The sequence below is a fragment of the Peromyscus eremicus genome, chromosome 23 (assembly GCF_949786415.1).
Source record: "Peromyscus eremicus chromosome 23, PerEre_H2_v1, whole genome shotgun sequence".
Taxonomy (NCBI): domain Eukaryota; kingdom Metazoa; phylum Chordata; class Mammalia; order Rodentia; family Cricetidae; genus Peromyscus; species Peromyscus eremicus.
Genome location: NC_081438.1, coordinates 26,025,509 through 26,049,240, shown reverse-complemented (window position 1 = coordinate 26,049,240; position 23,732 = coordinate 26,025,509). Strand labels below are relative to the sequence as shown.

The 23,732-nt window shown below is 46.8% G+C and overlaps 1 protein-coding gene across 1 annotated transcript in view; it reads left to right on the top strand.

Moving 5' to 3' along the window:
- Cux1 (cut like homeobox 1) overlaps positions 1-23,732 on the top strand; it is a gene marked incomplete at its 5' end in the record, with an annotated part of 173,087 nt that overhangs the window by 22,182 nt on the left and 127,173 nt on the right. Inside the window, 2 exons of the mRNA XM_059249787.1 lie at positions 4,128-4,175; positions 22,042-22,120. Coding sequence (XP_059105770.1) covers positions 4,128-4,175; positions 22,042-22,120 — 127 coding nt within the window. The remainder of the gene's footprint in view (positions 1-4,127; positions 4,176-22,041; positions 22,121-23,732) is intronic.

Here is a 23,732-nt window from a genome sequence, read left to right as displayed (position 1 = left end):
GATGCTGGGAATCAAACCCAGGTCATCTGTAAAAGCAACATGTACTCTTAACTGCTGAGTCCATTCTCCAGCCCAGAATAATGAAAATCGTTTCTACGTAGAAGTTTCTCTGGTAATGTCACCTTTTTTGCTATATACTCAGGAGAGAGGGCCAAAACAAATTATATTGACCCTTTCCAACAGACATCTGATAGTAATCTCTTCAAGGGCATTAGTTTCTCCTAATTTAAAAATGTATGTATTGTATGTATATGTATACATATTTGTTGTGATTATAGGTGGTCAGGTGTGTAGAGGTCAGAGGTCAGCCTCATGTCATTCCTCAGGAACTTTCCATCTTGCTTTTTGAGACAAGGTCTCTAATTAGCATGTGGGGCTCAATGAGTCAGCTTGACTGGCTAATCCTGTGCCCAGCTTTTTACCAGGGTGCTAAGGATCAAACTCAGGTCCTCGTGGTTGCAGGGCAAGCAGGTAAGTGACGGCACCACCTCTATCCCATACACAGGAGCATTGGTTTCTGTGGTGCAAACCTGGTTTGCTTTGTCTTCAGTGAGTGGTCCAAGATAGAACAAAACTGATAACGCCGAAGGACCCATAACTCAGTTAAGTGTTCAACTCTGTTGTTAGGACTTTAAACAGGTGTCAGTTACCAGGTTATCACTCATCTTAGTGTGGTTTCAATCAACCTGAACCCCACCTTCCTTCGGTTGGCAATGGTCAGGACCCGAGACCAGAAGCGGCAGACTGTGGTGTCAGTGGTTGTCTAGAATACAAAGGGTACCAGGCTCTAAAACAAGGATAAAATCATTTCCTGTCCATGCTAACTGATGGTGACAGAGTCCCGTGGGCCAGAACTGAGCAGCTTTGAGTCTCTCTCCTTAGTTTAGTAACAAACCAGATAATATTTGCAGGCGGCAGATTGAGATAAGGCATTTCTCAAACTGCCAAGAAATAAAATTAGAACGGGTGACTTTTAGCTGGTGGCTTGAAGTGCATCTGTGTCAGTTTGTGTGTGACATGTGAATATATAGTCATTTCTTCTTCCCGTCAGCCATTGGGAGGGGCAGGGGGTGCACATGCACCTCTGGGCAGACAGATGCACATGCACCTCTGGGCAGACAGACGCACGTCTGGCTTTAGTATCAAAAAGGCTGCTTTAGGGACTGGGATTGTGGCCCAGTTGGCAAAGCCCTGGATTCTATCCCCAGACCACACCAGCTAGGCATGGTGGCACATGCTTATATTCTCAGCATTCGAGAGGTAGAGGCAGAAGGGTCGGGGAGTTCAAGGTCATCCTCAACTACATTGAGTTCAAGACCAGTGAGATCCCATTTCAAAAGCCCCAAATAGTTAAAATGGGGGAGCGGCAAGCCTGTCATGAGAGGCGTAGCTCTCTGGCCTTCCGGGAGCCCTGTCGTAGGCTGCAGAGAGAGAGCTCTGTTGCCTCCTCACTTCCTACAGTTGGTTTGCTCTTGAGGCCAGCCTTGTACCAAGAGGGAGGCTTGGACAGCCCAGGGGCTGCCTGGACTTGGGCCACACTGACCCACGAAGCACCCCACTGTCCTCGTCTCTGCTGCGGTCCCCATTTCTGGGCCCTTCAGTTCTGTCATCATGTGACCTCCCCCAGCATGTCTCTCGGTCCTCTGAGTGGGGCCTTATAAGAGAGGAGCTGACTGGTAAGCTCAGGCTGCCCTTGAGCTTGTGATCCTCCCAAGTCACCACACCTGGCGCTCATAAGCCATCCGAGTGACACATGTGTCCATCAGTACAATGTTACTCTTTTGGTGGCTACTACCATCATGCCATTCCACACTTGTGGTGATTTAATCCTTTATACAATTTCAGCTTAGTGTGAGCCAGAGAGAGAAAGAGGAGAGAGGGAGGGAGGGAGAGACTGAGTTCAGTTCAGATCCTAACTCGTCCAGCTCCATGACCTTAGACAAACTGCCTTCCTTTCTAAGCTGTGGACATCCTTCTGTTCAGTGTTCCAGGGCATAGTGTGGATGGGATCACTGGGCAAAGGTGAAGGACTGCTGTGTCCAGCACAGACTGGACATCCAGTTAGCACTCTCAGGCCTGGCCCCGTTCCTCCCTGTCCTTTCCCCTGGTGCTTGAACCAAACGGTCTACACATTTGCTGTGGCCGCTCCCAAACCTACTCCAGCTGCTCTCTGGTCCCTGGAGCTTCCCAGCTGCTAAAGCTAGTCTTTCCTTGGTCCTTAGCTCGGCCGGCCGCTGTCTGCAGAAGCAACAGCCTTCTCTTGGGAGCTCCCTGTGCTTAGCTCTGCATCCTCCTGGCTCTCTTAGAGTTCTTGAAGTCTCTTAACCTCTCCCACGGACCCTCTCTCACAGGAGAGTACCCATTTGTAAATGCATCTCTTGTCCTGAGCTGCCCATGGTAGAGGTGATCAACCACCTGTAGCAAAGGGTGTGCCACAGTATACTAAGACTTAATAGTAAAGTGATTGTAGAATATCTCACACACACACACACACACACACACACACACACACACAGAGCGGGGGTGGGGGTGGGGAGAGAATGTCCGTTCTTATATAGCTCAGGCTGACCTTGAATTTCTGAGATTTCCACCTTTACTTACCAAGTAAAGTGTGCTCCACTACATCCAATCCTCATTAATACTTTTGTAAAAAGTAGAGCCTGGGGCTAGAGAGATGACTCAGTGGTTAAAAGTGCTTGCTGCTCCTGGAGAGGACCAGGTTTCTGTTCACATGTGGCTCACAACTACCAGGAACTCTAGTTCCAAGAGATCCAGCACCCTCTTCTGGCCTCTCTGGGCACCTGCATGCAGGTGCAAAGATACATGCCAAATGATAAATGAATAAAATTAATTCTTTTTAGAAATAGGGCTGTATAATTCCAGCACTTGGGAGATGGAGGTTGGAGATTATCCTGAGCTACATAATAAGTTCCTGGCCGGCCTAGGTTACATGAAACCTTGTCTCAAAAAAAAAACAAAAAACAAAAACCCAGGAAACACAAATCTTTCTCCTGTCATCCTTTGTTTTTAATCTTTCTTTGCCCTTCACTGTTAGATTTTTATCCTGCCTTTCTGGAATGGGTGGTGGGCTGAACAGAATAGTGTTTTATTCCCTGTTGCTACCATCTGCTTATAACAACAGGGATACGTCATCCGACACTGCTGGAGGGTGGGAATCCAGAGCAGGATTTACGAGGTGGACATGGAGGTGCCAGCAGAAGCTGCATTCCTTCCAGAAGCTTTGGGGAGGTCTGGTTCCAGCCTGCGCCAGCTCTGCCAGGCTATACTTGTCTTCTGGCCGGGACCCTCACGTCTTCCTGTCTTCCCAGTCTCGGCTTCTGTGTCTGCGTCCCCTCCTGACTCCCTCTTGGAAGGACTCTTGTGTTTCTCTGGGGTACTCTAATGACCTTAGTCCCACCTAGATGGTCCAGGTTCTTTCCCTGACTCACGATTGTTAACATAATCACAGCTGCAGTGCCACTTTACTGTGTCAACTCGTGGGCTCACAGGTCTCAGGATGTCTTTGGGGGCCAGTGGTCTCCTCAGGTGGCGGTGTTTGTGTCAAGAAAAGCCTGTGAGCGCATCTCATTGCTTCTGGTCATTGAACTTAGTGTAGAAATGAGGGATGGTCCAGTGGAGGAGCCAAGAAGTAAAAAGGTGGCACATGTGTGAATGCAGCCCTTGGGAAACTATGGCAGAGGGAGGGGGCTCAGTGCGTAAAGTGTCTTGCCATGTGAGCACGAGGACCCCAGTTCGATCCCCAGCACCCACACCCACATAAATGCCAGGTGTGTCGGGGCATGTGCTTGTAATCCTAGTGTTGGAAGGCAGAGACAGGTCTGAGGCCCTGCTGGCCAGACAGCCTAGCTGAATCAGCTCCAGGCCAGTGAGAGACCCTGCCTCAAAAGTAAGCAAGCCTCCTAGCCTCCAGGAGGACACATGCACACATTCGCATGAACATGTACATATACCACACACACAACATGTGCACGTTAGAAGTTACACTGTTTTGTCTTGCTTTGTGATTTTCTGTGGTGATCATCTGCACAGAGCCTTCATAGGAATCCTAACCCATGTTCTTCTTCTCTTTCCTCCAATGGCTGTTTCCTGACCTCCCCTCCACCCAGGATTTGCGCAAGCAGGTAGCACCACTGCTCAAGAGCTTCCAAGGGGAGGTAAGTAAGCCTCCGTGTTCACTGTATACTTCCAGGGGGAGGTAAGTAAGCCTCCGTGTTCACTGCATACTTCCAAGGGGAGGTAAGTAAGCCTCCGTGTTCACTGTATACTTCCAGGGGGAGGTAAGTAAGCCTCCGTGTTCACTGCATACTTCCAGGGGGAGGTAAGTAAGCCTCCGTGTTCACTGCATACTTCCAGGGGGAGGTAAGTAAGCCTCCGTGTTCACTGCATACTTCCAGGGGGAGGTAAGTAAGCCTCCGTGTTCACTGCATACTTCCAGGGGGAGGTAAGTAAGCCTCCGTGTTCACTGCATACTCAAGCCACCTTTGGTTTTCATGTTAGTTACTTTTCTTAGTCCTGTGACAAAATGCCAGACAAAAGCCACTTGAGGAAGGAACGTGGACTGTGGCTCACAGTTGGAGGGTGGGATGGGCTGGCAATGGTAGCCTAAGGCAGCTTGCTTGTGTCCTCGTTCAGGAAGCAGAGAGATGGATGCTGATGTGAAAGTGAGCCTCAGCTCCTTTTGATTCAGGCCGGGTGAGAAGCTGTGGAAGTGGACTGTCACTGAGTCTTGAAACCCTGGGGCACAGTCTCCTACTTCCTGAACACCCTCCACTTCCCCATGTCTCAAGGGACACCTCCCTCTCCCCCACAGACAGCCTGTTAAAGTGAAAGGAGGTCAGAAATACCTTTAGAAGAAGCCAATAGTAACTGTTGTCTTTGATTGAAAAGTTTGAAATTTTATAATCATAACGATTACATGTAATTATTATGGCAAAGTCATCAAATTTAACTCATGTTGAAATTAGATTGATTGATTGCTGTACTTAATTTTCTGTTTCACAAGCCCAGACAATTAATTGGGAGCGGGAGTTAACCTCAGCGTTCAATCCAACTTGAAGCATGTCTACTCCAACAGTAATTTAAACAATCCTTCACATCCAGGCCTGGTGGAGCACTCTTATAATCCACCCAGCACTCAGGAGACTGAGACAGGAGGATTTTGTTCTAGATGCCAGCTACATAGTGCGTTTCCGTTCAGCCAATGCAGTATGGCAAGGCCTTGTCTAAATATAAACAAACATTCACCCCTGGAACATACAGAGGTCAGATCCCCCGGAACTGGAGTGAGACATGGTTGTAAGCCACCACGTGGGTGCTGGGATCGGAACTCTGGTCCTCTACAAGAGCAGCAAGTGCTCTTAACTAACCTGAGCCTTCTCTACAGCCCTTTCATGTTTTTAATCTGCTGAAGCTGTGATATATTTCTCCACTTCCATTCTTTTCATTGTTTTCATCTTTTTTTTTTTTTTTTAGTAGTAAAATGGTTTATCAGCTGTGTGAGTTGTTTTTTAAAGAACCAACCTTGAATATATTCCTTTGGGTGCTTTTTTGTTCATTTCTGTTTAGTTCTTTTATCTATTTTGAATTATAGTTAATTATGTTTATTATCCCTACATGAACTAAACTGTTGTATTCTTTGAAAGCTGCTGCTTAGCTCAAGACTTCCACACTTTTATTGTCTTCTGATAAGACCTTGAACTTTTACCTAAGGTTTTCCCCCAGGCTCCACACTAGTGCTGCCTAAGCCAGTGGCTCCCCGGCCTTGCACCTTGCAGGCCACACCTTTCTCAGAGAGGACAAGGAGAGGAGAGAAAATTCTAGAAATGGCCTTTTCTCTAGCAGGGAGTGCATTGCCTTAGCCGAGGGATGACAATCCTTATAGAGCACCAAGGATGCTGCCGCCAAAGTCCCACTTGGGGAACCAGTAAGCTTCCTGGGCTTCATGCAAAGTATAGGCGAGAAGCCTGGGTGACTCCAGAGCAGCCACAGCACCACGGAGTCTCATACGGACAGCACTGTCCCGGTTGCTACATAGGTGGAGTCCCAACTTGCACAGTCTGTCCACCCCGTGCCTCCCGAAAGCACAGGGCCACGTGCCATGGGAGCAGAATTATACACAAACACCTGGGAAATGTAAGAGGAAGTGGCTGAGGGTGTAGTGGCTCCCCAAACTCCTTCCGTGATGGAATACCAGTTTTTAGGCTCAATTTTGAGGGTCACTCACAAGTCGTTTTGGCAGTTATGCTAGGAGCAAAGTACTATGTGACACAGTACACACAGTTCCCCCAGGAGAGAGAGTTCTGTCAGCCATTCATGGGACAGACAGAAAACTCCACTAGAAAATAGAAAATGAACAATCCCTAACTTTTCAGAGGCCACTCTAACCTTGTTGTCAGAATCAGACAAGAACAGGACAAGAAGGAAAATCCAAGTCGTTCTTATTCAGTTATAAATAGATGATTCAGGAGCCCCAAGAAAGGTAACTGGAAGAAGTCACTAGGCTTGGCATCTTTCTGTCCTGTTTTATTTGACAGAGGAAGATCGCATTAATCTTACTTTACAACATGGCCAGGTGAATGGGGAGTTGCTATTTCACTAGTTATAAGAAGAGATTTTGATAAATATCTATTCATGAGGGCTGGTTAAGAGCAGCTCTCGCAAAGGACCTGGGTTTGGTACCCAGCACCCACATAGCAACTCGTAACCACCTGTACTCCAGGTCCAGGGGATCCAGAATTCTCTTCTCCCTTCACAGGCACCAGGCATACATGTGATATACAGACATATTCTCAGGTGCACACATGCATGAATAAAGGAAATAACTTAATTTTTAAAAAAATGATTAAACAAAAACTACTAGCCAGCTATACATAGAAAGAACCTTTCTAACCTTGCAAAAAGCTGCCTGTGTACTCCAACAGCAGTCACCAAACCTACCTGTGTTAAAACCAATTTCTTTTTTTTTTTTCCATTTTGGTTTTTTGAGACAGGGTTTCTCCGTGTAGTTTTGGTGCCTGTCCTGGATCTCTCTCTGTAGACCAGGCTGGCCTTGAACTCAGAGATCCGCCTGCCTCTGCCTCCCGAGTGCTGGGATTAAAGGCGTGCGCCACCACCGCCCAGCTAAAACCAATTTCTTTATGGCCAAGAAATAGGAACAGAGCTCACAGGTCGAGTACTTGACTAGAACCCCTCAACAAGGGGCAGATGGGCAGGGCTATGGCTCAGTGGTAGAGCTCTTTCATGGGATGCGTAACGCCCTGGATTTGATCCCCAGCACCAGTAAGACAAATAGTAAATGAGTAAAGTAAAACTTAACTCTGAAGACAGATTCAAAACTTTGACAATAATCACCAAAAGGATGACAAGCCTAAGTTGTTGCATAGTTGGAGTCCATGGCCAAAAGAACGCTGCACACACTGTTGCAGCCCTTCCCATCCTGGACTCACAAGAGACAGCACGTGAGTTCGTTTACAAGAGTTGGGTGCGACTCTCTCTGCCTTTGTCTGTTTGCAGTATTTGTTTCAGAACAAAATAATCCTGTTTCTGATTACATAGCAAAAACTGCATGGCTTTTGTTTGCTTGGTTTGTTTGTGACAGGGTCTCATGTAGACCAGGTTAGCCTTCTTTACCATGTAACCAAGAAAGACCTTGAATTCCTGGTCCCCTTTCCTCTACTTTCCAAGTGTTGTATGGAATCAAGGGACTTTTGCATGCTAGGCAAGTGCTTTCCTCACTGAGCTACATTCCGGGCCCCCTGATGGGTTTTAGTTTGCCAGGGAAAGCTATGGACTTAGACAGGCTGACAAGGAAGGCGAAATGGCAGTCATGTTCAGAGTGTCCACCATTGAAATTCCATGTGGGGGTCAGGTAGGGAAGAAGAAGGAATACCTTTCCCTGCCCATTGCAAGGTTCATGGGTGACCCTGTAGCAAAAGACAGATGAGTAAGAGAAGGGTTACCCGCTCAGTGAAAGCCTTCCTTCAGAAGTAAAGACCAGTGCTGACACAGGAGGGTTCAGAGTTCAAGGCCAGCCTGTGGAGCAGGGTGAATGGTTTAAAAAAGCTGCATACATCTATTGTAAGCCATGTTTTTATATAGTTATGTATTATATATGTTATATATTATAAATGTGTGTTGTTGTTTTACACAGGATCACATGTGGCCCGTGTTAACTGGCTATATAGCCTGTAATCCTAGCACTTGGGTGCTAGAAACAGGAGGATCAGAAGTTCAAGGCCATCCTTGGGTACATAGCAAATTTAGGTCCAGATTGGGCACATGGAACCCTGTCATAAAAACTAATTTTTTTAAGGATCAGAGACATCAGAGGTACCTACAAGTATCTTTATTGGGGTCCTGTAGAGAGAGAGCTCCAGGCACTTTGAGGACAGGACAGACTGACAAACTCTAGGCACAAGACACAGGGACACCTTCTCCTATGTGGCTCTCTGCCCTGGCCCTGCACCAAGGACCTCTTCCTTATCCAGCCCAGCCACCCGCAAGCCCTGGGCCCTTCTACAGTAGTGGAAGGGACCACTGTGGTTAAGGTGGCAATGGGGATTTTAATGATCTTAGAGCAAAACCCCAAGGCCCGAGCCGCACAGGGTCCTCCTGGAGGTTGGCTGGGTGATGGCTCAATTAGAGGCGCGGGACTGTGCTGAGGCAAGTAGGCCAGCTCTGTAATTGAAAGCACATTTTCCCCTCCGAAGCTGCAGCTGGTTTAGCTCTGCTCATGCAGAAAAGGATATAACCTTGCATAACATAGGAAATGAACGGTTGAGAGAGAAGCCAAATTCAATTTTAGTCAGATATGTTGAGGCCGAGCCCATGATCTATGGGAGCCGGGGCCTGAGCAGCTAGCATGTGGAAAGGCGCGCACTCAGCACTCTATTAATCACGGCCGCCCGCCTGGCGCTGCCGCCCCTGTGTACAGGGGGCCACTGCGCCCGCGCTCCTCCTCAGCGCTGGAGAGCAGCCAAGCACTCCAGAAGTTAACCTCTTAAAGACCCAGAGCTGCTTTCTGTTGAATAAATGTAATTTTGTGGTCAGAAATAAATGCTTGTGATGTAGCAGGGAGCTTTGAAAACAACAGCGAGCCAAAGCTATTACAAATTGCTCCGTGTTGGGGAAGTCAACAGCACACATCAAAATTCCGCATGTAAGGCAAATTGATTTCGGCCCAGAGCTCTGCAGCTATTCAATAAAAGTCCTATTAAACCATTGTGTGTAATGAACAATCCAGAGCAAATCTAATATTTTCAGAGGGTAATTATTTTTAACGTCCTCTCGGTAGCCATCACTAGATTTCTTGGATGTTTACAGTGGGTACCCAAGTGGGGTGTTCTCTACCCAGCTGTCATTTGGCCTCTGAGCTGGGAAACCCCTGTGCATCCGGCTCCCAGCTGCCTAGCAGGCACCTGGCAGTCTCCTTGTGCCTAGAGTTAAGTGAGGGCCAGCCTGCTCCTCCAGGAGGGTGTTCCGGGGCTCTGGTGTCTCCCAGAGCCAGGCACATAGAAGATGCCTGAGAAGTTTTGTTGAATCAACTTGAACTAGTGGAAACAGACAAAAGGGAGCTTGGAAAGGATGGATGAGGGCAGTGCAATATTGGTAGTGTTCACTTAGAACCTCAGGCAACAGAGGCCGGTGGCCTAAGGCAAGAAAGTCAGCACCCAGGGGACTCAATGGCAGACCTGGTACCGTGGGACATGTCTGTTCTACTTGGGTTTCTTGATCCTATGGGAATCAGACTCTTTATTACCTAGTGACTCTTGACAGCTAAGCAAGACTCCCCCCCCCACACACTCCTGTTCAGTTCATGGTGGATTTGTAACCCTGCCTTACCAAGTCACAACTCTTAATGTCAGTCTTCTGTGCAGACTGTGAGTTCTCAAAGACAAGACTGCGTATTCTTTCTTTGATTCAGTGATATCTGTGTGCCAAGCCATACCTGAACTAGACCTTGATATGCAATGGCAAAAAGAATCATGCAGATATTGTTTTCACAGGGTTTAATGGCAGTGTGATATATGGCCCATGTTACATAGTGCTTGGTGCTTAGTAGACCCTCACTAAATAAAGGATGCAAAGAAGAGGGATGGAGGGTTGTGGTTGGGTGAAGATAGATAGGTGGGTTAGTTAGATGGATTGGTGAGTGAGGTGGAGGGATGTTCGTTGGAATGGGTAGATGGATTTATATGAGTGAGAATGAATGTGTAGGTGAATGGGATGGATGGATGGTTGTTGGTAAAGGTAGATGAAGGGCATGGATGGATGGCTATGGAATAGAGTAGATGGACTGATGAATAGGATAGATGGATATTGGTGAGTAGAATGGATGGATGGATAACTGAATGAATGGGTAGATGGGTTGGAAGAGTTTATGGAAGAAGTGGTTGGATATCTGGATTGATGAATGGATGAAAGGGGGATAGATAGATGGATGATAAAGCAGATGGAGGTTGCTAGATGGTTGGGGATGGGGAAATGATTTGCTAGATTAATGGGAATTGATGGATGGATAATTAAGTGGTTGAATGGATTGAATGGGTTTGTAGAGAAGGTTCATGAAATGGAATAGACAGATGAATAATTGAATGATTGAGATTGGCAAGGGTACATGGATCAAACAGAAAAAATGGTGTTCTAGTTTATTTTCTATTATTGTGATAACCAACTATGACCAAAGGAACCTGGGGAGGAAAGGATTTCGTCTTAGAGCTTGCAAGTCTATCATAAAGGGAAGCCAGGACAGGGACTCAAAGGAAGGAACCTGTAGGCAGAAACCATAGAGAGTGCTGCTTACTGTCTTGCTCACAGTGACTTTTTCAGCTTGAATTATAGAACGAGGGCCACCTGTCCAGTGATGGCATCACCCACAGTGGCTTGTGCCCTTCCACATTAATCATCTATCAATAATATGCCTCACAGTCTTGTCAGCAGGCCAATCTTATAGAGGTATTTTCTCAATTGAGGTTCCTTCTTTATAGATGATTCTAGCTTATGTCAAGTTGACCAATTTCTAACCAGCACGAGAATGATAGATAGATAGATAGATAGATAGATAGATAGATAGATAGATAGATAGATAGATAGACAGACAGATGGGACAGATAAACAGAAAGATGGACATCTGCATGGATGGAAGTAACACCGCTGCTATATAAATTAAAAACATCCCCTGTCAGTATAAAGGCTTTATCTTCTGTCAGCTTCTGTATAAACCAAACTCATGGATATCAGGATAAGAGTACTAGGCCTAAAGTTAGAAAATTTAAGGCCTGGTGCCCCTGACTTTGACCTTGACCAAATCAGCTGACCTTTCAATGCCTCTGTCACCTCAAATGATGAGCAGGAGGGCACAATGGAATAGATTTGGATGAAAATTAGAAACAGTGTTTATAAACCTGGCATGGTGGTAGCCCATGATCCCAGCACCAAGAGGATCAGAAGTCCAAGGACATCCTCAGATACCTAGAGAGTTCCAGGATGGCCTGGGCTATACCAAACCATGTTCAAGGGGGAAAGAGGACAGGGAGGAGAATAGGAAAAAAGGAAAAGGAAAGAAAACGTATTTTTGGGTATAAGAATAAACTAATACTATTTCCCCTACAAGCCTAAAATTCCTTGAGCTTAATTCAAATTTAATTAATTAATTAATTAAAATTAATACTAGTCACATAGATTTGCTCAAACATGATCAAATGTCAGTGACTAGCATGCCCGACATGCTACAGTTCTTCCTTTAGAAAAGCTATGTCTACATGATCATTAGATTTCCCTAGTGTTCCATTGACTCTGCAGCGATTCCATGAATGAAACTGATACCAAGGATCACATGGCCAAAGGTCAGGGTCCCAGAGTGAACTTGAGCAGAGATCACTGAGAAACATGATAAGCTGCTGGGGGTGTGGCTCAGTAGTAGAGCACCTGCCTAGAGTCCCCCAGTGAAGGGCTGGGGTGTGGCTCAGTGGTAGAGTCACTGGACTAGCATGTGTGAAGTCATGAGTTCAATCCCTTGCACTTCCAAAACTAAACCAGGTTTTCTGCCATTGGATGATCTCATTGTTCTTATCAAACTAAGTAGCTCATCATGATTTAAGTATTTCTTGCAGGCTCTGCTCACCCTTCATTGATGGTTTTCCTTACGCCAGTGCCACAGTCTTGGTTAACGTGGTTTGTGGTAATTTGTCAACTGGGAAGTATGAGTCTTCCAAGTTTTTCCAGTTTCAAGATTTTTTTTTTTTTTTTTTTTTTTTTTTTTTTTTTTGGTCTGGTTGAGGGCCTTACATTTCCACACAGATTTCAGGATCCGTCTGTCATTTTCAGCAATGAAGCCAGCTGGGGTTTTGGAGTGCAATGCGTTGAATCTGTACATCAGCTTTATGGCTGTTACCACTGTCACAGGGTTAAGTCTTCAATTCAGCAAAGACCCCCATTTGATTAATGTCTTTCTATAGTGTTTTATAGTTTTCAGAGTAAATGTCATACTTTTTAAAACATTCTTTGACGATTTCATATATGTTTACAATGTATTCTTTCTACTCCTCCTTCTCCTCCTTCCTTCTTCCTTCTCCTCCTCGACATCATCTCACCATATACCTCTGCCTGGCCTGGAACTCACTGTACAGCTCATAGAGGTTCGCTTGCCTCTGCCTCCTAGTGCTGGGATTAAAGGCTGTTACAGTTACAGCTTTGCAATGTCTCTTGATCATATCTGTCCCAAATCTGCCCCTTCCCACTCTTGCTCAGACTCTCAATGCTTCCCTTTCCCTCTGTAATGTCCTCTCTTTTGGTTGTTAATACCCACTGAATCCAGTAAGTGCCATCTGAGTGTGTATGGGGCCCGCCATCCAGTTAGCCCCGCCCCCAGAGAACAGTTGCCCCTCCCCCAGAAGCCATCAGCTGCAATAGTGCTTCAGCTGGGGGCGGGGCGTTATGAGCTCCTCCGCATCATGCTGGAATACTGACTGGCTTGGTGTTGTGTGGTGACCGTACAGGCTGTGAGCTCCTCAGTAATGTCCGGAAGACAGTGCCTCAGCGCTCCTCCCCATCCTCTTGCTCTTACATTCTTTCTGACTCCTCTTCCCAGAGTTCCCTGAGCCTTAGAGGGTTCCTGTGATTGTCTGACTTAGGGCTCAGCACTCAGCAGTCAGTATTTATTCTCAGCACTTTAACCAATTACGAACCTCTGCACTGACTGACTGCTGCCTACTGCAGAAAGAAGCTTTTCTGACCAGTCTAGAGCTGCACTCATCTGTGGGTATAAATATAAATATTTACAAGGCAATTTGACAAGACAGCAGTGGTAGGTAACCATTAGGGTCTGTGACCTTCCAAGCCATGAGTTTTCGAACAGGTTTGCAATGCCAGGCATGAATTCCTTCCTGTGGAACAGGCCTCAAATCCACCTGGAGAGCTGCCATGCCATTACTACACCAGCCGGCACATCTTGTGTAGCACATTAGTATTGTAGCTTGCAGGATGTATGAGTGGGTAAGTCCATTGATGACTTTTCTCCTCCAGCATCCTGCATAACCTCTTTTGATACTTTGATAGCCATCCAGCAGGGAGGAAGCACTATGTCTTGCAACTAAAATTGGTGTGTCTTCATCAATAGGGTCATGCTGTCTAGTTATGGTGGACAACTAAGAGCAGTGGTATATAGCTGTGTTGTTTGATGTGTGTGTGGGGAGGGGGGTCTCCCCTGACCAACAACTTACAGGGAGCTCTCTCATGTCTGGCATTAGCATTGTCTCTCCAGCCCCAGGAATCGTTGGGGCTTTTTATTTTGTTTTTGGTTTTCGAGACAGGGTCTCTCTGTGCAGCCCTGGCTGTCCTGGATCTCGCTCTGTAGCCCAGGCTGGCCTCGGACTCAAGAGTTTCGCCTGCCTCTGCCTCCCAAGTGCTGGGATTAAAGGTGTGCACCACCACTGCCCGGTTGGAATTGTTTTTCTTAATGTTACTTTCAGATGCTTACGGTTAGTGTTATCAAGAGAGGTGACTTTGGTCTGTGCATGGTGCTGCACATCTGTAATCCTAGCCTCACTAGAGGGGGAAAGGCAAGAGGACTGTGAGTTTGAGAGCAGCTTAAGCTGAGTAGTGAGATCTTATCTCAAAATGCTAGAAAAGGAGAGAAAAGGTAGAGCTGATTTCTGTATATTGTTCTTACATTGTGAAACCTTGCTGAACGTTGTTTTATTTGTGTGTTTGAGATAGGGTCTCTTATGTTCTACAGGCTTCCAACTCACTATGTAGCCAAAGACGGCCGTGGACTTCTGATCCTCTTGCCTCCACCTCCCCAGTACTAAGATTATAGGCTTGTACCACCGTGACCAGTTTATAAGGTGCTGAGACTAGAACCCAGGGATTTATGCATGCCGGAGCAGCATTCTACCAACTGTTTTACACCTCAGGCGGCTATTCCTTCTCTGGGAATGCTTTTCTGTATCCATTCCATGGTTTTTCTAAAGTAAAAGTATTCTGCTAGGTGGAGATTGTGAACCTCTTCACACTGTGTTTTCATGGAGGGAATGAAGAAATGAATGAACTGGTGAGTGAGGCAGGCCGTTGGCTCCTCCCACCTCTGCAGGAGGAGTCTGCTCACAGCAGTCTCCTGCCCTTGGTGTTTGAGCAGTCCTCTGTAGCTCAGCTGGCAGTTCTGGAGACTGCTCGTCCTCCAGCCTCCCAGCTCTTCAGCTGCATGCCTACAGTGGAATGTCAGTGGTGACAGAAGGGCCCTGCACGGCTCGGAGAGGACCTTAATTACCAGTTTGACTGTCTGCACTGTTCCTCCTCTGGCATTTGCCCACACCTCTGCTATGGCCTCTCCTACCATTTCAGTCTTCATGGCAACATCTTCTTTCAGATTTTTGCTAAAACACGCTTTCCTCACCCAAAAATAGACAGACGACTTGGGCTAGCAAGATGGCTCAGCCTGTAGTGGCACTGGCCAGCAAGCCTAATGACCTGAATTTTATCCCCAGAGCCCACATGACGGAGGGAGGGAGGAGCTGACTCCTGCACAATATTCTCTAGCTTCCACATTCAAAAAGCGAAGTTTTTTTGTTGTTATTGTTTTTCGTTTTGTTTGTTTTGTTTTAGAGAAAGAAAGAGAGCCTTTTTCTCTTGTAGCTTACCTTGCAGTTCTGGTTGAGCTTTATGGAGACCATGTAGACAAGGATGGTCTTGAACTGTTCTTTCTGCCTCCACCTCCCAGGCGCTAGGACAGCAGGGGTTGTGCCACCATGCCCAGGACATGGAGAAAGTTGTTCCTGCTGCTGATACGAAACATTGTTGTTATAGGTCTTTCCTATACATTCTCTCTATATAGTTCTTGGCACTTCAGCTGTACTGTCAATTTGGGAATAAAAGAATCTTAGCTCCCTAAGTTAATCCAGCATCATAAGGAATGAACAGCCCAATTACTCTGGAAACATTATATTACTTTCCTTTTGAACTAGCATAACACAGTGTTCAATACAAACAGTCTTCAGAACAACAGTCAAGTACAGTAAAACAAAATAGGCCTGTAGCTCAGTGGGTAGAGCGCTTGCCTAGCATGCACAGAGCCCTGGGTTCCCTCACCAGCACTGCATAAACTCAGTGTGGAGGTGTACACTGCGATCTCAGCACTCCTGTAACAGAGGCAGGAGGATCAAAAAACCGATATCAGCTGGACGGTGGTGGGGCACACCTTTAATCCCAGCACTCCAGAGGCAGAGGCAGGTGGATTTCTGTAAGCTCGAGGACAGCCTGATCGACAAATAGAGTTCTAGGACAGCCAGGGCTATATAGAGAAACCTTGCGCCGAAAAAGGAAAAAAAAAAAAAAAGCAAAACAAAAAATCCAGTATCACATTTTGCTACATGTCAAATTCAAGGCCATTCTTGGCTACATTCGGCCCTGACTCAAAATAAGAAGACAAAAGAAAGAAATGTATGGTGGAAGCCTCAGGTCATGTTGCTGGAGGTGGGTTGGAGGTCTCATTTGTAGAAAGATTCACAGATGTGTGTGGTGGGAAATTGTGTTTTCAGTAGTTGTGGACAGCCAAAGGCTATCATTACACCGTGTCCCCAAAAAAACAGATGCTTATGCCACACACAGCCCTTTTCATATTAACCAGCTTCGGAATGATTTGAAGACAAACTCCTAAACCGTCAGCTTTTTCCTGCAGGTGAAATAGTTGTTCACTGAGTGTGGGTTTCCATTCTCAGAAAGAATATGGGAGCTGCAGCAAGGATTGTCCTTTTGGGGGGGTCGCCTGGAGTAGGGGAGTCTGGTCTATAAGCCCTGGCTCTGGACAGTCCGATCTCCTATGCTGGTGGGAGTGGCCTCAATTTATAGGTGGATGTGAGCCGAGCCCCAGGGATCAGTAGAACATTCCAATGAGGCGCCTTCTAGGCTGAGTGGAAATTGCTTGGTACTCCCAGGAACAGGGAGTGACTGGGTGTGGCTGGAGGGGGAGGCATAGCAGGAGACGAGCCCCAAACAGAACAGGAAGCTTGCGGAGCAGGACAGTTTTTACGGGTGACCAGGGCCTGTGTGATCTCATGGTCCAACCTAGTCCTGTCATCACAGTGGTACCTCTGTCTTTTCCTCTTGTTCATTTTGCTTTTATGGGGTGGGAACAGTAGATAGAATTGCCACCTCAGGCCCATCTGTATACAAAGGAGCCATAAAGTATAACCTGGGAACCTGATTCCACACTCTGCCTTTAGACCTCACCCAAAGAGCTGCCATGCCTATGTGCCACCGCCTGGGCACATAGTGACAACAGATAAGGATGGACTGGGATTGGGTTTCTTTCTGCCTCCCTCTTTGAATTATAAAGAGTCCAGACAAGAGGACTGTTCCCTTCATAGACATGTCTCTGCAGGCTTGCTCTTACAGGGAACAAAGTCACTATCACTTGGTCCTTCTCTGTGTTGGGCACTGTTAGGTCACTTGACAGTGTTAAATCACTTGCTCAGCCCTGGCAGGTGGGGTTTGCCACCTCTAGCTGCTGGCAGTTCTGGTCAAACCATCAGCCCCAAAGTTCTAGCACTTCCTCCCAACCCTGCTCTTCCCTGGAACTCTGCCAGCCAGAGGGAAGTCTGGACTGAAACTAGAGGAAGTGGGCCTGGGCGTGGATACTCTGCCCTGCCTGGGGATGCCTGAGAAGGCTCAGGCAAAAACCTGGAAACCAAAAGGGCTGCAGCTTGCAGCACTGGCTGTGAGCAGTGGACAAGAACAGCCACCTAGGAAAGAGGAGCTGGGGACTAGCACATAGTTCAGGACGGCAGCCATGGGGCAGAGGCAGAAGAAGGGGATCCCAGAGAGGCTGCGAGAATTCTCAGAATGTCCTGATTATTCCAGACCATTTGGGAAGGCTTACCAGGGAACTACTGGCAACCTCAGCTAGAAACTCAGCTATTGGGGCCTATGGGGGTCCAACCCCTAGATAGTCCCCTCCCAGGGTCCGGGAAGAATCTACAACCAGCTGATAATTAATCTTTGATGAGAAGAAATGAATCTATGTACACGAAACTCCTTAGTCCATACACTTTATTATTCTGTGTCAGTTACAAGCTTATATTCTGCTCTCATATTTAGCTCATTTCTAGCCTGATTTCTCTCTACACTTGTCTGCAGTCCCCTCTAGGTTCTATCTTAATTCCTTCATCTAGTTCTGCCCGTTCTAGGTTCTCATCCATCTTGTTCCTTCCCATATCAGCTCCTCTCCCATCTCCTTCTCTCTCCTCATCTCATTCTTCCTCATCTTGTTCTTCCCCATCTGGCTCTTCCTCATCTTCCATCTCATTCCTCTAGTACTCTCCTCTAGCCCTTCAATCTAGTTCTTCCCCATCTCAGTTTGTTCCTCTCAAGTTCTTACCCATCTAGTTCTTCCATTCTCTTTTCTCTTCTCCGTCCTCTGTGCCCTGGAAGCCGTGGTATATAAAGTCAGGCTTCCAGGGTCAAACGGAGGGGTGATAAGAATCACATTGAGAGGTAATAACTGTTAATTATCATTTGCAACCCCAAAGGGAAGTGACCAATGGGGAAATGAATTAACTAAAGACTGAATTCGGGTAATAGCTAAGAAGAGGGAATCCTATGTGCTCAACTATAGTCTTAAATGTGATTAGTAGAAAATGTTAAGAATCTATAAGTTGCTAGGTCAATGGGAGAAAATAAAACTGTCTTCTTTTTTTCTGTGGCTCCTATCTGTCCAAGCTATCTGCCGTTTTTCTGCAGGGTGGGGGAAAGTGTGCTCGGTCGCTAGGCAACCTGTGTACAGCCTCTGGTGATAGTTAAAGGGAGATCTGGAACCAGAGGTAAGATTTGGGAAAGGAGGAAGTAAAGCTTAATTGGCACATCCACCAGGCCTTCTCAAACAGGTAGTCTGGATGCTTAAGTCTGTTCTTAGAGAGTACAGAGGTATCTCTGATAAAGTACTTTCCTCCATCTGGGGATGGACCTGGCCAGATGCTGCCAATGGTGATAATTACAGGGAGGCTTGAACTGGGGTTCTGGCTGAGCATAGCTGTCAGTGCAGAAGGTTATCTAAATATTCCTAGAAGTGGTTAGGTAAGGAGTTAGCGGTCTATAAAGTCAGTAAGGCTGTAAGAAAGGAGGGTCCGAGCTAAATTGTGTAAAGCTATTACTTAACGTCCACCTGACCTAGGTGGTGTCTCCTTGTGGAATTTACCTTAAATCAGGAGACTTGCATGTAGACTGTTATTACTGCTAGTCCTTGAAAGTGGCCAAGGGAGATATCTGATTCCAGAGAAAGCCTTTCCTGAGGCTGTTCTCCAAATACCTGGAATGTGTATGTCCAGAGGGTGATCAGTCCACACTGTTAGCCCTTCTTAGGGAAAAGTCAATTGGGAAAACTATGAAGGCACACATGATTTTCATAACAGAATACAGCTGATATATGACAAGCCAAGTAACACCAAAAGATCCTTGGAATTTGGCTTCCTCTGGAGGAATTCCGTGATCCCTCCAGGTAGTGACTTTGCCATAACCAGCTGAGTTCTTATGATATATTCCTGTGGCCTGCAGCACTCAGCCTCTCTTAAACCTCAGGAACTGGGGATGTGGCTCGGCTGGTAGAGCATTTACCAAGCATACATGAAATCATGGGTTCGACCCCCAGCACTGAATAAACTGGACATGAAAGCACATACCTGTGGAGGGAGGAGGGTCAGGAGTTCATCCCCAGCCACGTAGTGAATTCAAGAGTAGCCTGAAATACATGAGACCTTGTCCTGGAAGGAAAGACAAGGAAAAAAACCTTCATATCTACTTACTTCATGGCTGACTTAAACCTACTGCCTACCCTTGTCGTCTTGGGACTGGACTTGAACTTGCTGCGTTTGTGGAGGAGCCAAAGGAAGGAGAGCTTAGAACCACAAATGAGGAATTTGATTCCTGACATTGTCAGAGTGACTACGCCCAGAAATGATTGCCTCGCTGTCCTGAGACAAAAGGACAGGTGAAAGTCTGAACAGGAGTGGTTCCTTTTGGAGAAGACGTTAGTGGCTGACGATAGTCCTTGGTCTGTAGACGCAGCAGCCAGCCCCTAGCCGCCAGTCAGTGACAGTCTCCTGCATATGTCTGCTAGGAAAAAACTGTTGGAGTGTCGCACAAAGAAACAAATGAACAAGGCAGTTTTATAAAAAGTGTGAGGCCTAACCAAAACCAGGCTGCAGACACATGGCACAGGAAGTTCGCCTAGTTTTTATTCTAAAGCAAATGGTGATTCTGTGTCATCTCATTGGTGAGAGCATGTCTGTGAGTGTGTATTTTTACTGTGAGAGTGTGTGTGTGTGTGTGTGTGTGTGTCCCTGCCTGCACATGTGTTTATGGGTGTGTATGTGTGTGTGTTTGCTGAGGAGGGTGTATTTATATGTGTTGGGTATATGTGCAGTGTGTGGAGGCCAGAGGACGATCCTGAGAGTTGTTTCTTAGGCCCCTTCTCCCCTTTCCTTTTGAGATCCTCACTGGTCTCCTGCTGACTCCGTACTCACCAAGCAGACTCAGCTGGCTAGCCAGTGAACTCCAGGGATCCTCCTGTCTCCATTTCCCCCACACTGGGATGACAAGCCTGCCACACTGTGCCCTGTTTATTTACATAAGAGTTCTGGGAATCAAACTCAAGTCATGTGCTGGCAAATTTACCACCCTAGCCATCTCCCCAGCCCCCCTGTTATAAAGGTTCAGGTGCACAGAAGTGACTTCAGTGAACTTTGTCACCTCCAAACCTGATGTCTAAGTAAGGCCATGTGCATGGCTGTGAGGTGTTAGGAGTCATTTTTTGTTTGTTGGTTGGTTTGGGGGAGTCTTTTTTTCAAGACAGGGTTTTTCTGTTTAACAGCCCTGACTATCCTAGAACTCACCCTGTAGAGCAGGCTGGCCTTGAACTCACAGAGATCCGCCTGCCTCTGCCTTCCAAGAGCTGGAATTAAAGGTGTGCACCACCATGCCCAGCAGGGGTGAGGACTCATAGGTGGTTCTAGAGTTACAACTCAGCACACTCCCTTTTAGGCACATAAACAACTTCCACGGGGAACTGGAGGGACCAGGACTCTCCCTGCATCCTAAGCTTCGTCTGCTGCAGGAGAAGCTACTTTAGTAACCCTTAGTAAGAGTACCTGGGAAATAAAGGTGCCTCCCTGACCTGTACTGAGATAGATTCTGGAGCCAGTGTGGGGATCTAGGCACAAAGGCAGCTAGGTACATAAGAAGTCCATCCTAGAGGCAAGCCAAACATGATATTGGATACCTTTTTCAGCACTTGGTGGTAGAGGCAGGGGGATCTGGAGTTCAGTTTCATTTACGGCTACATAGTAAGTTCAAGGCCAGCATGGACTACAGGAGCCCCTGGAGAGATGGGGAAAGGGGATTTTGCCTTGTGGATTATTTTGGGACACTGCCCCCTCAAATTACAGTTTTATTTTATGAAGGGAGAATAGATTCTGAATTTAACAAGTGACTTGAGATGGTGACTTTGGAGTGTGGCTTGTTAGAAGCTGCTGCTGTCTACAGCGTTGCTGCCTGTCCTGTGTTAGACCTCCTGAGACCGGGGAGGCTGTGTCCCCCACTCTTCAGCGATTCACCCGCCTTTCTCAGATTACTCTCAGCCTTTAACAGACTGTTGCCTGGCCCAGTCGAGAGGCCCTATAATTAAGACCCATCTTCTGCCTCTTTAATAACACAGGAGAGAGAGTGATCCTGAGTAAGGCAGCAGGAAACTGTAATTCCAGGTCTTCTTCCTGAGCTGGTACGAATTTAGTGCGTGTGAAGTCTTGCTGCTCAGGAGCGAGGGCCGTCTGTTGGCCTGGCAGTTGTGTGGTGGGAGGGAAATGGCATAACAAGATGCTCTGATTTTTGTGAAGTTCCTTGGATCAGTGTCCAGCCTACCCGGGGTTTCCCACTTCACCTTCCTGTGATATGTAGACATTGGCTGAGAGAGATGAGCTCATCTGGGTCAGTTCATAAGACACACCACAGACATAGAGCCTCCCCAAGTGCCTGCTGGAAACCCCAGCAGTGTCCTTAACTTACCCTATTCTGGGCCTCATACTGACTCAGTATGCTCCAATTTTCCCCGCTGGTCACTTCTCAATGCCTTTCACATTGTCCTCTGGAATGACGCCAGAAAGATTCAAATGGTCTTCCAATCCCAGCCTCTTCCTGTGGTATATACTAGGTAGATGTTCTCCTCCTCCATGTACAGGGATGGCCTCTTGGATTCTGACCCCACTTGCCCATCCAGTGTCCTTGCCCGTGAGTCCCATGTCTGTATATCTGTGCTCTCTCCCTAAGACCCTTGCTGACTGCCCCCACATCCGTGACTTGCTATAGCCTTATCCATGGGATCTTAACTTTTATTCACAACTAGAACATAAGCAAATACGTGAGGTAGGAGGATTAGGCGTTCTAGGCTACCTCAGGCTACATAGTAAGAGCCTCTCAGAAAGAAAAAAGCTAATGAACTCTCAGCAATTCTGAATTTTCTCCTGCCTCCTTTCCTTGCAGATTGATGCACTGAGTAAAAGGAGCAAAGAAGCAGAGGCAGCCTTCTTGACTGTGTACAAGAGATTAATTGATGTTCCAGGTGAGTGGGGGGAGACTGTGTTTGCTCAGGTGCGACTGTGACTGTTACTGTTTTGAGTTATCCTAAGGTGAACGGGTCACTCAAGCAGCTTCCCTGGGAAACCAAGGGGTTTGGAGAATGTGAATTCTATAGAACCCAGACTTTGGGTAAGCCGGAAAATGCAGTGTATGTATAATCCCAGGCTCACTAGCTGATTCTTTTGTAAGCACAGAAGCCCATGCCTGTGGCCATGCCCAGAATTTCTGTATAAGGGGAAGTATAGCTTGATGGTCAGTGCTCTGCAATGGTCTCCCAAGTGCAGATGCCACCTGCAGGACCTTGGGAATGGTGCTGACAGCACCCCTGGTGTGTTTCACACCCCTCCATCTCAGAGGCTCTGGGGCTCCTGGGAAGTGTCTTTTCCTGAAGGGTTAAAACTGACAGCCCCGTTCACTGTGATGAAGTAATTGAGTAGCATCTTCTTTTAAAGGCATGCATTCAAGTTTAAGTGCTCCTGGTCAGGGATTCCTCAAGGAGATGGCATCCCAGTCCCTTAGGGCAGTGTGGTAGGTTTCTCATTCCTCAGCTTCCATGTGATCGAGAATGGGATCAGGACAGATGGATATGATCACATGGATCCTGGCTCAGTCCTGGAGGGAAAGTCACATCTCCCTCTGCTGACAAGGAAACCAGAGTACCCCCCACACTGCAGTCCCGTTTGCCTTGTTTGATAATTGTGCAGACACCTCCGTATTAGACATGCCTTGACAGACAGACAAAGCAGAGACTTCCCTTTTGTACCTGTACAGTGTCGGCATTCCTTCCAAGAAGGGCCTGGTCTATAGCACTGTGTTCACTGACAGCCACCAGTCAGTGCCACCAGAAGCTTGGCTCTTCTCTCTTGGAGCTAAACCAAAAAGGAATTCTCTGAACAGAATTCCAAACAAGGAATTCTCTGATCCAGTCTCCCTCCATGGGATTTGCTGCAAGGTCTCAATTGTATTGCTTTTCCTTTTGGATCTCAATTTTCTCTTCTGTAAAATGGGTAGGATGTAGAAAGGTCGTGCAGGTGGCATCTGCACTTGGGAGACCATTGCAGAGCACTGACCACCAAGCTATACTTCCCCTTATATAGTAGTGGAGAATACTTTCCCATGTTCCATTTTTTATTGCCTTAGTTGTTTATCATGCTCTGAGTTCTAAATTCTGACCTTACGATTTTCTGTAAGAGTTTGTATGTTATTATGTGTTTTCTGAAGACTATGCCTAAGACCAACAAGGAAGCTTCTGTATTATAAATGGATTATTTGGTGTTCAGGGTACACTGCATGTCCTGGTTTGCTGCTCTGTTGATGTAATAAAACAGTGACCAAATCAATTTGGGGCAGGAAAGAATTTATTTGACCTTCATGTCCTGATCACAGTGCATCAATGAGAGGGGTTAGGACAGGGACCTAGAAACAGGAACTACAGCAGAGACCGTGGAGGGAAGCTGCTGATTGGTTTACTCTCCATGGCTTGCTCAGCCTGCCCAGACCACCTGCTCAGAGGTGGCACCACTTACAGTGGGCTGGGCCCTCCCACATCCATCACTAATCAAGAAATACCCCATACAATTGCCCACGGGGGCAGT